The sequence below is a fragment of the Dermacentor albipictus genome, chromosome 3 (assembly GCF_038994185.2).
Source record: "Dermacentor albipictus isolate Rhodes 1998 colony chromosome 3, USDA_Dalb.pri_finalv2, whole genome shotgun sequence".
In the NCBI taxonomy this organism is placed as follows: domain Eukaryota; kingdom Metazoa; phylum Arthropoda; class Arachnida; order Ixodida; family Ixodidae; genus Dermacentor; species Dermacentor albipictus.
In genome coordinates this window covers 180,347,264-180,361,980 of record NC_091823.1, presented here as the reverse complement: position 1 = coordinate 180,361,980, position 14,717 = coordinate 180,347,264, and the positions used below count along the sequence as shown (strand labels likewise).

The 14,717-nt window shown below is 49.7% G+C and overlaps 1 protein-coding gene and 1 pseudogene across 1 annotated transcript in view; one reads left to right on the top strand and one right to left on the bottom strand.

Annotated features, from left to right (window-relative positions):
* The first annotated feature begins 11,520 nt into the window (after positions 1–11,520).
* LOC135916723 (putative nuclease HARBI1) lies at positions 11,521–13,795 on the top strand (annotated as a pseudogene).
* A 194-nt stretch (positions 13,796–13,989) lies between these two features.
* Positions 13,990–14,717, bottom strand: part of LOC135916722 (uncharacterized) — a 57,920-nt gene continuing 57,192 nt past the window's right edge. Inside the window, exon 4 of the mRNA XM_065450170.1 lies at positions 13,990–14,678. Within this exon, the coding sequence (XP_065306242.1) occupies positions 14,200–14,678 (479 nt within the window). The 3' untranslated portion in view covers positions 13,990–14,199. The remainder of the gene's footprint in view (positions 14,679–14,717) is intronic.

The window sequence follows — 14,717 nt, the reverse complement described above, 5'->3', positions numbered from 1 at the left end:
AGGCGGTATCACAAATTCCGTCCAAGGGTGGAAGGGTATACCGAAGGCCAACCACCGATGCGCCGGCCGCGAAGACAACGACGAACTGCAGGACGAAACAAGAGGTGTGTAAGCCTTTGGTTCTTCCGCTCATCGTGCCTCCGTGCCCACTGGAGAGATACTGTCCGGTGCTTGGTCTTATCCTTTCCAGACGTGATGACGTTGACGTCGCAGCTGCGCACTGGCGGAATTGCAGGTGGCGCCCGAAGCGCACTGTCAGGTCAACGTGAGCTGTTGCCAGCAGGTGTGGGTCCGGAGCAGAGGCGGTATCACAAATTCCGTCCAAGGGTGGAAGGGTATACCGAAGGCCAACCACCGATGCGCCGGCCGCGAAGACAACGACGAACTGCAGGACGAAACAAGAGGTGTGTAAGCCTTTGGTTCTTCCGCTCATCGTGCCTCCGTGCCCACTGGAGAGATACTGTCCGGTGCTTGGTCTTATCCTTTCCAGACATGATGACGTTGACGTTGCAGCTGCGCACTGGTGGAATTGCAGGTGGCGTCCGAAGCGCACTGTCAGGTCCACGTGAGCTGTTGCCAGCAGGTGTGGGTCCGGAGCAGAGGCGGTATCACAAATTCCGTCCAAGGGTGGAAGGGTATACCGAAGGCCAACCACCGATGCGCCGGCCGCGAAGACAACGACGAACTGCAGGACGAAACAAGAGGTGTGTAAGCCTTTGGTTCTTCCGCTCATCGTGCCTCCGTGCCCACTGGAGAGATACTGTCCGGTGCTTGGTCTTATCCTTTCCAGACATGATGCCGTTGACGTTGCAGCTGCGCACTGGTGGAATTGCAGGTGGCGTCCGAAGCGCACTGTCAGGTCCACGTGACCTGTTGCCAGTAGGTGTGGGTCCGGAGCAGAGGCGGTATCACAAATTCCGTCCAAGGGTGGAAGGGTATACCGAAGGCCAACCACCGATGCGCCGGCCGCGAAGACAACGACGAACTGCAGGACGAAACAAGAGGTGTGTAAGCCTTTGGTTCTTCCGCTCATCGTGCCTCCGTGCCCACTGGAGAGATACTGTCCGGTGCTTGGTCTTATCCTTTCCAGACGTGATGACGTTGACGTCGCAGCTGCGCACTGGCGGAATTGCAGGTGGCGCCCGAAGCGCACTGTCAGGTCAACGTGAGCTGTTGCCAGCAGGTGTGGGTCCGGAGCAGAGGCGGTATCACAAATTCCGTCCAAGGGTGGAAGGGTATACCGAAGGCCAACCACCGATGCGCCGGCCGCGAAGACAACGACGAACTGCAGGACGAAACAAGAGGTGTGTAAGCCTTTGGTTCTTCCGCTCATCGTGCCTCCGTGCCCACTGGAGAGATACTGTCCGGTGCTTGGTCTTATACATGATGACGTTGACGTTGCAGCTGCGCACTGGTGGAATTGCAGGTGGCGTCCGAAGCGCACTGTCAGGTCCACGTGAGCTGTTGCCAGTAGGTGTGGGTCCGGAGCAGAGGCGGTATCAAAAATTCCGTCCAAGGGTGGAAGGGTATACCGAAGGCCAACCACCGATGCGCCGGCCGCGAAGACAACGACGAACTGCAGGACGAAACAAGAGGTGTGTAAGCCTTTGGTTCTTCCGCTCATCGTGCCTCCGTGCCCACTGGAGAGATACTGTTCGGTGCTTGGTCTTATCCTTTCCAGACGTGATGACGTTGACGTTGCAGCTGCGCACTGGCGGAATTGCAGGTGGCGCCCGATGCGCACTGTCAGGTCCACGTGAGCTGTTGCCAGCAGGTGTGGGTCCGGAGCAGAGGCGGTATCACAAATTCCGTCCAAGGGTGGAAGGGTATACCGAAGGCCAACCACCGATGCGCCGGCCGCGAAGATAACGACGAACTGCAGGACGAAACAAGAGGTGTGTAAGCCTTTGGTTCTTCCGCTCATCGTGTCTCCGTGCCCACTGGAGAGATACTGTCCGGTGCTTGGTCTTATCCTTTCCAGACATGATGACGTTGACGTTGCAGCTGCGCACTGGCGGAATTGCAGGTGGCGCCCGATGCGCACTGTCAGGTCAACGTGAGCTTTTGCCAGCAGGTGTGGGTCCGGAGCAGAGGCGGTATCACAAATTCCGTCCAAGGGTGGAAGGGTATACCGAAGGCCAACCACCGATGCGCCGGCCGCGAAGACAACGACGAACTGCAGGACGAAACAAGAGGTGTGTAAGCCTTTGGTTCTTCCGCTCATCGTGCCTCCGTGCCCACTGGAGAGATACTGTCCGGTGCTTGGCCTTATCCTTTCCAGACATGATGACGTTGACGTTGCAGCTGCGCACTGGTGGAATTGCAGGTGGCGTCCGAAGCGCACTGTCAGGTCCACGTGAGCTGTTGCCAGCAGGTGTGGGTCCGGAGCAGAGGCGGTATCACAAATTCCGTCCAAGGGTGGAAGGGTATACCGAAGGCCAACCACCGATGCGCCGGCCGCGAAGACAACGACGAACTGCAGGACGAAACAAGAGGTGTGTAAGCCTTTGGTTCTTCCGCTCATCGTGCCTCCGTGCCCACTGGAGAGATACTGTCCGGTGCTTGGTATTATCCTTTCCAGACATGATGACGTTGACGTTGCAGCTGCGCACTGGCGGAATTGCAGGTGGCGCCCGATGCGCACTGTCAGGTCAACGTGAGCTGTTGCCAGCAGGTGTGGGTCCGGAGCAGAGGCGGTATCACAAATTCCGTCCAAGGGTGGAAGGGTATACCGAAGGCCAACCACCGATGCGCCGGCCGCGAAGACAACGACGAACTGCAGGACGAAACAAGAGGTGTGTAAGCCTTTGGTTCTTCCGCTCATCGTGCCTCCGTGCCCACTGGAGAGATACTGTCCGGTGCTTGGTCTTATCCTTTCCAGACGTGATGACGTTGACGTCGCAGCTGCGCACTGGCGGAATTGCAGGTGGCGCCCGAAGCGCACTGTCAGGTCAACGTGAGCTGTTGCCAGCAGGTGTGGGTCCGGAGCAGAGGCGGTATCACAAATTCCGTCCAAGGGTGGAAGGGTATACCGAAGGCCAACCACCGATGCGCCGGCCGCGAAGACAACGACGAACTGCAGGACGAAACAAGAGGTGTGTAAGCCTTTGGTTCTTCCGCTCATCGTGCCTCCGTGCCCACTGGAGAGATACTGTCCGGTGCTTGGTCTTATACATGATGACGTTGACGTCGCAGCTGCGCACTGGCGGAATTGCAGGTGGCGTCCGAAGCGCACTGTCAGGTCCACGTGAGCTGTTGCCAGCAGGTGTGGGTCCGGAGCAGAGGCGGTATCACAAATTCCGTCCAAGGGTGGAAGGTTATCCCGAAGGCCAACCACCGATGCTCCGGCCGCGAAGACAACGACGAACTGCAGGACGAAACAAGAGGTGTGTAAGCCTTTGGTTCTTCCGCTCATCGTGCCTCCGTGCCCACTGGAGAGATACTGTCCGGTGCTTGGTCTTATCCTTTCCAGACATGATGACGTTGACGTTGCAGCTGCGCACTGGCGGAATTGCAGGTGGCGTCCGAAGCGCACTGTCAGGTCCACGTGAGCTGTTGCCAGCAGGTGTGGGTCCGGAGCAGAGGCGGTATCACAAATTCCGTCCAAGGGTGGAAGGGTATACCGAAGGCCAACCGCCGATGCGCCGGCCGCGAAGACAACGACGAACTGCAGGACGAAACAAGAGGTGTGTAAGCCGTTGGTTCTTCCGCTCATCGTGCCTCCGTGCCCACTGGAGAGATACTGTCCGGTGCTTGGTATTATCCTTTCCAGACATGATGACGTTGACGTTGCAGCTGCGCACTGGCGGAATTGCAGGTGGCGCCCGATGCGCACTGTCAGGTCAACGTGAGCTGTTGCCAGCAGGTGTGGGTCCGGAGCAGAGGCGGTATCACAAATTCCGTCCAAGGGTGGAAGGGTATACCGAAGGCCAACCACCGATGCGCCGGCCGCGAAGACAACGACGAACTGCAGGACGAAACAAGAGGTGTGTAAGCCTTTGGTTCTTCCGCTCATCGTGCCTCCGTGCCCACTGGAGAGATACTGTCCGGTGCTTGGTCTTATCCTTTCCAGACGTGATGACGTTGACGTCGCAGCTGCGCACTGGCGGAATTGCAGGTGGCGCCCGAAGCGCACTGTGAGCTGTTGGTGAGAGAGTTAGGTGGGCGGATAAGATTAAAAAGTTTGCAGGGACGACATGGCGACAATTAGTACATGACCGGGGTAGTTGGAGAAGTATGGGAAAGGCCTTTGCCCTGCAGTGGGCGTAACCGGGCTAATGATGGTGATGATGATTCTGCTCGTGGCAGCGCGCTCGCGTGGTTTTCTGCCAAACCACGTGGTAAACATGCACATGCAACTTTTGGCAGCGCGCGCACGTTGTTTTCTGTCAAACCACTTGCTAAGCACGCACATGCTGCTGCTACTGACAGCGCGCGCACGTGGTTTTCTGTCCAACAACGTCTTAAGAACGCACATGCTTATCTCGGCAGCGCGCGCGCGTGGTTTTCGGCCAAACAACGTGCTAAGCATGCGCATGCTGCTCTTTCTAGCTCGCGCGGGTGATTTTCTGTCAAACCACGGGGTAAGCATGCACACGCTGCTTTTGGTAGCGGGCGCACGTTGTTTTCTGTAAACCATGTGCTAAGCATGCACATGCTGCTCTTGGCAGCACGCGCACGTTGTTTTCTGCCATTTAACGTGCTGACCATGCGCATGCTTCTCTTGGCAGCGCGCTCGAGCTTTTCTGCCAAAACAAGCTATAAGCACGCACATATTGGTATTGGCAGCGCGCGCACGTGGTTTTCGGCCCAACCACGTCTTAAGCATGCACATGCAGCTCTTGGCAGCGCGCGCACGCAGTTTTCTACAAATCCCAAGTGATAAGCATGCGCATGCTGCTCTTGGCAGCACGCGCGCGTGGTTTTCTGCCAAACCACGTGGTAAGCACGCGCATGGAGCTTTTGGCAGCGCGTGCACGTGGTTTCCTCTCAAAGCACGCGCGAAGCACACGCGCGCGCGCGGTTTTCTGCGAAACTGTGTGGTGAGCACGCCCACGCTGCTATTGGCAGTGCGCGCACCTTCTCTTTATTTATTTATTTATTTATTTATTTAGAGATACTGCCGGTCCACATCAGGACCAAGACAGGAGTGGTAACAATATATCAACATACAGCGAGCAGTGAACGGAACAATAGAATACAGTGATGCAGCAATATATGCGCTATTGTTGAAAATATTCGGACAAAAGTTCGCAAAACTGCTCGCGGGTCCCTGCGTTTACAATGTTTGCAGGGAGACAATTCCAGTCACGTGCTGTCGAAAGGAAGAATGAGTATTTGTAGCAATGCTTGTGAAATCGATTTTCCTTAACGTGTCTGCTATGCACTATGCGGGTCTTAGATTCATTTATGTAGTGAGACTTATCAACAAGCAGCAGCTCATTAATAATTAAATAGAGAAGGCTAAGTCGTTTTTCCTTCCTCCTGACAGTAAGTAGGGGCAGGTTTGCACTCGCGTAAAGTGGTGTTACGGCGTCTTGCCGGCGGCATCGGGAATAAATAAACCGCAATGCACGTCTTTGAACTTGCTCCAATTTTTCCAGTGAATCTTTCAAATACGGATCCCGCACTTCACATGCATATTCTAATATTGGGCGCACGAGCACTTTATAAGCAGTCAGTTTCGTGGCTGGAGATGCTAGCTTAAGGACACGTCGAATATAACCTAATCTCTGGTTGGCTTTCCCTACTACTTTTTTAATGTGTGGTGTCTAACTAAGGTCAGAAGTTATTAAAATTCCGAGATATTTGTACTCGGTTACGCGATCAAGTGGTTCACCTTGTAGAGGGTATGTGAATGACAGAGGTTCATGTTTGTGTGTGATGGTCATACATACAGCCTTTGCTGAGTTAAGAGACATCTGCCACGTGTCGCACCTGGTGCACTTTTCCTAAGAAGTTATTTAAAAGTATCTGGTCACTAATAGATTTCACTTCTGTATATATGACACAGTCATCTGCGAATAACCTCGCTGTAACTGTGGCCGGTTCTTCGACAAGGTCGTTTATATATACCAGAAACAGCACAGGCCGAAGAACTGAACCTTGAGGCACGCCTGATTTGACCTCACAGACCTCGGACCTATTTTCATCAATACTGACGAACTGTCGGCGATCAGTAAGAAAGTCCTCCACCCATTTGATTACACCTGTATATCCTAAAATAGCCTTTAGTTTAATTAACAGTTTTCTATAATTAACCTTATCGAATGCCTTTTTGAAGTCGAGAAGGATCAGACCTATTTGTCCCTTGCCATCGATAACTTTGCTGAAATCGTGAACACTTTCTAACAATTGCGTTACGGTTGACAAGCCCTCGCAAAACCCATGTTGATAGTTACTAAGAATTTTGTTCTGTGACAAAAACAGCCGAATGTACTTAGAAACAATATGTTCTAACACTTTAGAACAGCCAGACGTTAGTGCAATGGGCCTGTAATTGGCAGTAGACGTGGTGTCACCGTCTTTAAATACGGGTATAACTTTACTAATTTTCCATTCTGCCGGAAGTGTGCCTGACCGTAGTGAATTCGCGAAGATAATCAAGAGGTACTTTGCAGTCCACTCAGCATACCTCTTTAAGAACAGATTTGGTATCTCATCAGGACCTGCCGATTTCTTTGTATTTAGGTTAAGCAGCAAGTTTAATATTCCTTCATACGTTACCCGCAGTTCCTCTGCGACAGGTAGCTGTTGGTATACCTCAAATTTTGACTGCTTTCCGTCATCACTGGTGAACACACTAGAAAAAAAGTTATTGAAGGCGTCCGCTATATGACCTTTATCCTCAATAAGTACCTCTTCTGTGCTTATTTTAGTGACTACCTTCTTAGTTGACGCTGGGTGCCTCCAAAACTTTTGGGGTGATACACGTAGAAAAGTATCCATAGTGACACCATACTACTTGTCCCTGGATTCCTTCTTCATTAACTTTAGCTGTTTACTTAAGTCTGACATATCATCACGAACAGCGGAATCATGTGCACGCTTATAAAGTGCCCTACGCGTTGCCACTTTTCTTTTCAATTGTATGATCTCTCTCGTAATCCATGGGCTGTGCATTCGTTTTGTTTTACATTTGAGAGGTACATAGCGGCATATACATTTGTGAACCGTTCGCTTAACGTTTACCCACAACTCATCGATATGCCCAGATTCATTTTGACTTAATTTTTCAAACTTCTCAAAAGAGAAGGCTAGTTCATCTATTATTGCAGTATCATATCAGCTTCATTAAACTGTCTGTAATATGAAACAAGCCTACGGACACTTGAAAAGGAACTTATATTTAAGGACAATCTTACAATCCGGTGATCCGAGATCCCGGGCAGAATGTCAACTCTATAGTATCTCGATAGAATGCTATGACTTAAAAAAAAGAGGTCAAGAACAGATTTTCTATTACCGCAGACCCTGTAAAGTCACGTACTACTTATGTAAGTCCATGTGAAAAGCACATATCTATAATTGCCGAGCATGCGTCGCGGCCTCGCGTACCCGTTTCCATTTCGTCCCATTCAATGTCTGGAACATTGAAATCCCCCGCTATGATAACGTTTGGCAGATATGATCTTCTGCCAAACGACATGCTAAGCACGCACATGCTGCTCTTGTCAGCGCGTGAACGTGGTTTTCTGCCAAATTACGTGCCATGCGCGCGCATGCACCTATTGGCAGCGCGCGCACATGGTTTTCTGCCAAACCACGTGCTTAGCATGCACATGCATGTCTTGGCAGTGCGCGCACCTTGTCTTCTGCCAAACCACGTGTTAAGCACGAACATGCTGCTCTTGGCAGCGCGTGAACGTGGTTTCCTGCCAAATCCCGTGTTGAACACGCGCATGCTTCTCTTGGCAACGCACGCCCGTGGTTTTCTGCCCAATCACGCGTTCTGCCCAATCACGTGCTCACAATGGCTAATGTTCTTAAATCCGACTAAATGCAAAATTATGTCTGTCTCACGTCGCTCGAACTCACCAACTCCTTTCGGCTATATTATCAATGAAACTAACCTTGAGCACGTGACTTCTTATAAATATCTTGGAATCCAGCTAAACAGTAATCTTTCATGGCATGCGCACATCGAACATATCACGAACAATGCCAACAGATCTCTTGGCTACATTCGCAGGAATTTCTCAAAAGCTTCACCCCATTTGAAGTTACTGCTCTATAAAACACTAATTAGACCGAAGCTAGAATACGCGTCATCTGTCTGGGACCCTGGTCAAAAAACACTAGCAGATACCATTGAGTCAGTTCAGAACAGGTCAGCACGATTCATCCTTTCTAATTATTCCCGCACATCTAGCGTTTCTTTAATGAAGTCGAACCTTGGCCTTATTAACTTGCACATTCGAAGAAAAATTTCCCGTCTCTGCCTTTTTCAAAAAATCTTTTACCGAAACAGCTCGCTTAAACAAGAATTAATTTCAGAGCCTTCGTACATGTCGTCGCGTCTTGATCATCGGTTTAAAGTGTTCATTCCTTTCTGTCGCACAAATGTTTTCTCTGACTCATTTCTGCCGAAAACCAGTGCCGAGTGGAACCGCCTTCCCCCCTCCATCGCCTGCATCGAGGAGGCATCATCTTTCAAGACTGCAATAACTGATTATCTTTTGAACTTATCACCTTAATACTAATAATTGTTTGAGCATGTATTTTTTATTATTATTGTACCCACCCCCCTCTGTAACGCCCTTTTGGGCCCTGAGGGTACTGTAAATAAATAAAAAGCGCGCACAGGCTGCTCTTGTCAGCGCGTGAACGTGGTTTTCTGCCAAATTACGTGCCATGCGTGCGCATGCACCTATTGGCAGCGCGCGCACATGGTTTTCTACTAAGCCCAAGCCTTAAGCACGCACATACTGCTATTGGCAGCGCGCGCAGGTGGTTTTCTGCCAAACCACGCGCCATGCGCGCGCATGATGCTCTAGGCTGTGCGCGCACATGGTTTTCTGCCAAATCACGTGCTAAGCATGCACACGCAGCTTTTGGTAGCGCGCTCCTGCGTTGACACGTGTTAAGAACGCTCATGCTGCTTTGGCTCTGCGCGCACGTGGTTTTCTGCCAAACCACGCGCTAAGCACGCCCGTGCTGCTTTTTCTTGCGCGCGCGGGTGGTTTTCAGCCAAAGCGCGTGGTTAGCATGCACATGCAGCTTTTGGCAGCTCGGGCACGTGGTTTTCTGCCAAAGTGCTGTCTAAGCATGCACATTCTGATCTTGGAAGCGCGCGCACGTTCATCATCATCATCATCAGCCTGGTAACGCCCACTGCAGGGCAAAGGCCTCTCCTATACTTCTCCAACTACCCCGGTCATGTACTAATTGTGGCCATGTTGTCCCTGCAAACTTCATCATCTCATCCGCCGACCTAACTTTCTGCCGCCCTCTGCTACGCTTCCCTTCCCTTGGAATCCATTCCGTACCTCTTAATGACCATCGGTTATCTTCCCTCCTCATTACGTGTCCTGCCCATGCCCATTTCTTTTTCTTGATTTCAACTAAGATATCTTTAACTCGCGTTTGTTCCCACACCCAATCTGCCCTTTTCTTATCCCTTAACGTTACACCCATCATTCTTCTTTCCATAGCTCGTTGCGTCGTCCTCAATTTGAGTATAACCCTTTTCGTAAGCCTCCAGGTCTCTGCCCCGTAAGTGCGTACTCGTAAGACACAGCTATACGCTTTTCTCTTGAGGGATAATGGCAACCTGCTGTTCATGATCTGAGAATGCCTGCCAAACGCACCCCAGCCCATTCTTATTCTTCTGATTATTTCAGTCTCATGATCCGGATCCGCAGTCACTACATGTCCTAAGTAGCTGTATTCGCTTACCACTTCCAGTGCCTCGCTACCTATCGTAAACTGCTGTTCTCTTCCGAGACTGTTAAACATTACTTTAGTTTTCTGCAGATTAATTTTTAGACCCACCCTTCGGCTTTGCCTCTCCAGGTCAGTCAGCATGCATTGCAGTTGGTCCCCTGAGTTACTAAGCAAGGCAATCTCGTCAGCGAATCGCAAGTTACTAAGGTATTCTCCATTAACTCTTATCCCCAATTCTTCCCAATCCAGGTCTCTGAATACCTCCTGTAAACACGCTGTGAATAGCATTGGAGAGATCGTATCTCCCTGCCTGACGCCTTTCTTTATTGGGATTTTGTTGCTTTCTTTATGGAGGACTTTGCGCACGTTATTTTCTGCCAAATCACGTGCTGAACACGCGCATGCTACTTTTGGCTGCGCACGTGGTTTTCTACAAAGCCCAAGTGTAAAGCACGCGCATGCTGCTTTTGGCAGCGCGTGTACGTCGTTTTCTGCCAAATCACGTGCTATGCATGCACATTGAGCTCTTGGCAGCGCGCGCACCTAGTATTCTGCCGAAGCACGTGCTGCTTGTGGCAGCGCGGGCACGTGATTTCCTGCCAAACGACGCGCTAAGTAAGCGCATGCTACTCTTTCTACCGCGCGCGGGTGCTTTTCTTGCAAACCGCGTGGTAAGCATACACAATCAGCTTTTGGCTGCGCGCGCACTTTTTTTCTTCGAAACCACGTGCTAAGTAAGCATGCACATGCAGGTTTTGGCACCGCGCGCTCGTGATTTTCTGCCAAACCACGTGATAAGCATGCACATGCTGGTTTTGGCAGCGCACGCACGTGGTGCTAATACAAGTACAGTGCCATGCAGCAGGAGGTCAGAAAATGTCATTATCATGGGAGAATCTCTGTAGAAGTAAGAAGAGGGAGTTGCAACTAATAGATAGACCAGTTATCGTAGCTGTGTCACATGCTTGCACAGAATGACAATATCCATAATTGTGCTAAGCTGGGCACGCAATTTAAGCATTTGGATTGAGATAAGACATGATTCAGTACCATTATTTCATTCACTTCTCAGATGGTGAAATCTAGTTTGGCCCACTGCTGAGCACTCGGTCAATGAAACTGTGCTTGATAGGTGATACATGGTCAAATTAAAGAACTAGCAAGTGTGTGTCACCTCAGTGTGAGCTCTACCAGCACTAGGTTGAATTTTGTATACTAATGGCGAATTCCATTGAGAGAACAGGAGCACTCAAAAGCACGCTGAAAGTGCTCTTTCCAGGCGCGGCGTGTTTCATTGGTCGAACAGGAGTGGGAGCGCCGTCATCCAGTGGTAGAACAAGAGCAGTTTCGCTGCGCCGAGCGCAGCCGGGAGCAGTCCGCACTGCTCTCGCCTGAAAAGCGGAGTATCGAGGAAGTCACGTGATCCCAACCGTCATATCCTCCTCATTTTGCTTCAGCCGGCAAGCGCCGCGGTAGCGGCAGCAATGGCGGCAGCCAAGCGTAGGCACTGTTTTTGCCCCAGTGACTTTGACGTCGTTAATATGAACGGGCTTAACGATTCAGCGAGAGATACCAACATTTCTAGTACACCTTGCTTCTCTTCGGATGCGCGGGAAACAGTGGCAGCAAAGCGTCTTCGCCTTGCTGATGTGCTCGAGACGCTCGACGGTGACAGCAGCGACAGCATCTGGAGCTCAACTTCGGATTCGAGTTGTAGCTCTGCGGACGACACTAGTAGCGATGATGACTACGAAATGTACGCGGCGATCTCTCAAGAGCTATTTTCGTTGCCGGAAGAAAGACCAAAAGTGGACGCATACATTGCAAAGACTGTCTCTTCATACTCCGACGAGGAGGTGCGTTGTTCAGCTTCCGAGGGAAGTCAGGTCGTTAAGTGCCCGTTTTTCTTTCTAGTTCAAAAGAAATTTCCGCATCACGCGGCCAGTGGCGGACCTCCTGGCAGCCGAATTCGCCAAGTCACCTCACTGAACCAAGAAGAGCGATCGCGGTGGCCTGCCTGCGAAGTCGCCTGAAGAACACATTCTGTCCTTTCTGTGGTGAGTTATGTGGGATAGTCGACATTAGCATTTTTTTTTTGTGTCTTCTGTTTGGATGATAGGAGCATGACAGGTTGCAAGAAATGTGCTGCACAGGAAGGTGCAACTTTCAGGTTGTTATATTACATGCGGCATGCCGCTAACGGGCGTCAAAGGTGTAACAGTTAAAATGGGATGTGATGTGCTTTTCTTTTTGTTTCGTGTACTACCAGACTGAAGCAAACAAGCTCGCCGTCAATTACTTGTAACTAGGTGCAGTAGCAAAGCAGAATTCAAGATGACTGTTCAACACACTCTTTCAAACTATTGCCCATAAAACAGTTGTATCAGCATTGCAAGCAGGATATTCCTAGTGACATGCATATACTTCATTTGCACCATTCTAATTTTAATATGCAATATAATAAAATTTATTGATTGGCTTAGCTAACAGCGCGATTCGTCACGCATATCGACCTCTTATTGTAATCGAGCTATACATGCTGAATTTCATTTTCTGTCTTAGGCGTTTTTTCAATCCGCTCAAAACAAACATGCTACTCCGTTCCGCTGTACTATTTTTTTTTCATAACATGTCCCTTCTTCTCAGGTATGCAGCCAACAAGGCATGCATTAGGGACGTTGCTGGCCGCTTCGAAGTTGCAGAAAGCACCCACCACAGAATCATGAGCTGAGTAACCTCTTTCCTCCTCGACATTGCACCCAGTGTCATCAAGTTCCCTAGTGACCTGCACAAGCTCGCCACTGATTTTGAGCAGGTGACCAAGCTTTTAGTACATAATTTAGCATGTGCTAAATCGCTTGTAAACATTCTGCAACTAAAAATTTTGCATCATGTTCTGTGATGTGCCCCTGTGACACTATACCTATTGTTTGACAGCACATAAGTGCCTGCCTATCGCAATACTCACTGCTTAATGAAAGGAGACGCTCCCTCTGATAAATTTGCACTCTTCTTGGAGTTGAAATTTAGTGATTTTTCGAGTACCTTTGATCAATTCGAGTGCAAGCACATTTAACCATGTATGTACGTGCTTTGTCTTTAATTTGAAGGTATCAAGATTCCCAGACACAATTGGATGCGTTGACGGCAGCTACATATCCATCAGATGTCCAGCTGGCAAAGTTCGCTCTGTTTACATAAACAGACACCACTGCTTATCTTTGACCCTTCAAGGCATATGCGACAACAAGAAGAGATTTCTTGATGTCACCACTGGTGCCCCAAGTAAAATGCACGATTCTAGAACTTTCAACAGGTCAAGGGTTGCCAGTGTGCTGCCACAATTGTGCTCGAGCGTGTACCACATAGTAGGTGATGCAGCCTACCCTTTCAGAGAGTACCTCATGACACCGATTCGGGACTACGGAAACCTGGACTGCAGCGATAGGACCTTCAATGCAAGGCTGTCAGGAACAAGGGTCCTGATTGAGAATGCCTTCGGAGATCTAAAGAATCGCTTCAGGCAACTGCACAGGTTGGACATGTGGACAGTAGACAATATGTCTAAGTTTATTATCTCGTGCTGCGTGCTTCACAATCTCTGTATCGAGCGGGGAGATTTGCCGGAGAACTTGTCACGAGATATGTCCCTCAGCCTACCAACACCAAACGACAATGACTCTAGCCTTCCAGCAACTCAACAAAGCAGCGGCAGCAGTGGATCCCAGCAAGATAGCCTACTACGTGCCTTGGCTGGTATCAAGAGAGCTCACTTGATGGTGAAGATGGGACTGCGGAGACCGCAACCATGAACTATGGAAATTACATGACTGTGAACAAAAGTACGCGGACCAGAGGCTCGCTGAGAAATACCTGTGAAATTTACCACCATAGCAGAAAAAGAAGGCAGAGTCGCTGGTCCATTTACTTTTGTCCAGTGTAGTGCCTTGTTTCTGTGCCTAAATAGTAACAATAAATATACATTGAAACCAAGCAATCCAGTTGTAGACATATTTAGAACTAGCACATAACGCGCAATTCAAAAGCATAAGCAGCAGGACAACCCGCAATTTCTTGCATATTGTCCTATCGCTTCTTGCTTGCTTTGCCGTCTCTCTTACTAGTCCTGAATATGAAATATTTTATTGCTGAAGACCGAAGGCTTGACGCAGGATTTCCATTCGCTCATCGTGCATCTTGCGCCGCTCTTCAAGAAGTGCCTGTCGCTCAACCTGCCTTTGAGCTCTGCGATTTTCTTTTTCGGCATCTCTGGCTGCTTTCCGACACTCACGCTCTTTATTAATAGCCCTCATTTCAGAAAAAAAACAGTTGCATGTGTTGCAAGCGTGTAGTGTTTCCACGCGGTTTCACATCAGCATTTGGTGACTGGCTTTCATTTTTCTCAATGCTATCTGCCTTTGGTGAGACTAGTGCTGGAGATTCGGCCGAGTCCTTGAAAATAACCCCCGAGGCATCTCTTTGCACTTCTGGTTCAATGCTATCGTCAATAGTTTCTATTTTACGCATCTCGTCGTCAAATGGCACAGGAGTCGGTGATGCTTCAGATCTGTTGTTGTTGTCCGAGGCAGCCTTGCGATGTCTGATCACAGTTTTGTACCGGTTCTCACATTGCTCTGCTGTTTTTTTGATGCCAAGTACAGCTTCAACGTCCATGGATATTTGCTTGAAAGCCTGTTTTTTGTTTTGAAATTTCTTGAACGGACCAATCTGCGGGAAGTACTTGTAGTAGTACTCTAGCAGCAGCTTCGTCTGTCCCTCGTTCCACTCAGCAGCTGGAATGAAAATAAATCTTAGACAGTGAATAGAAACGC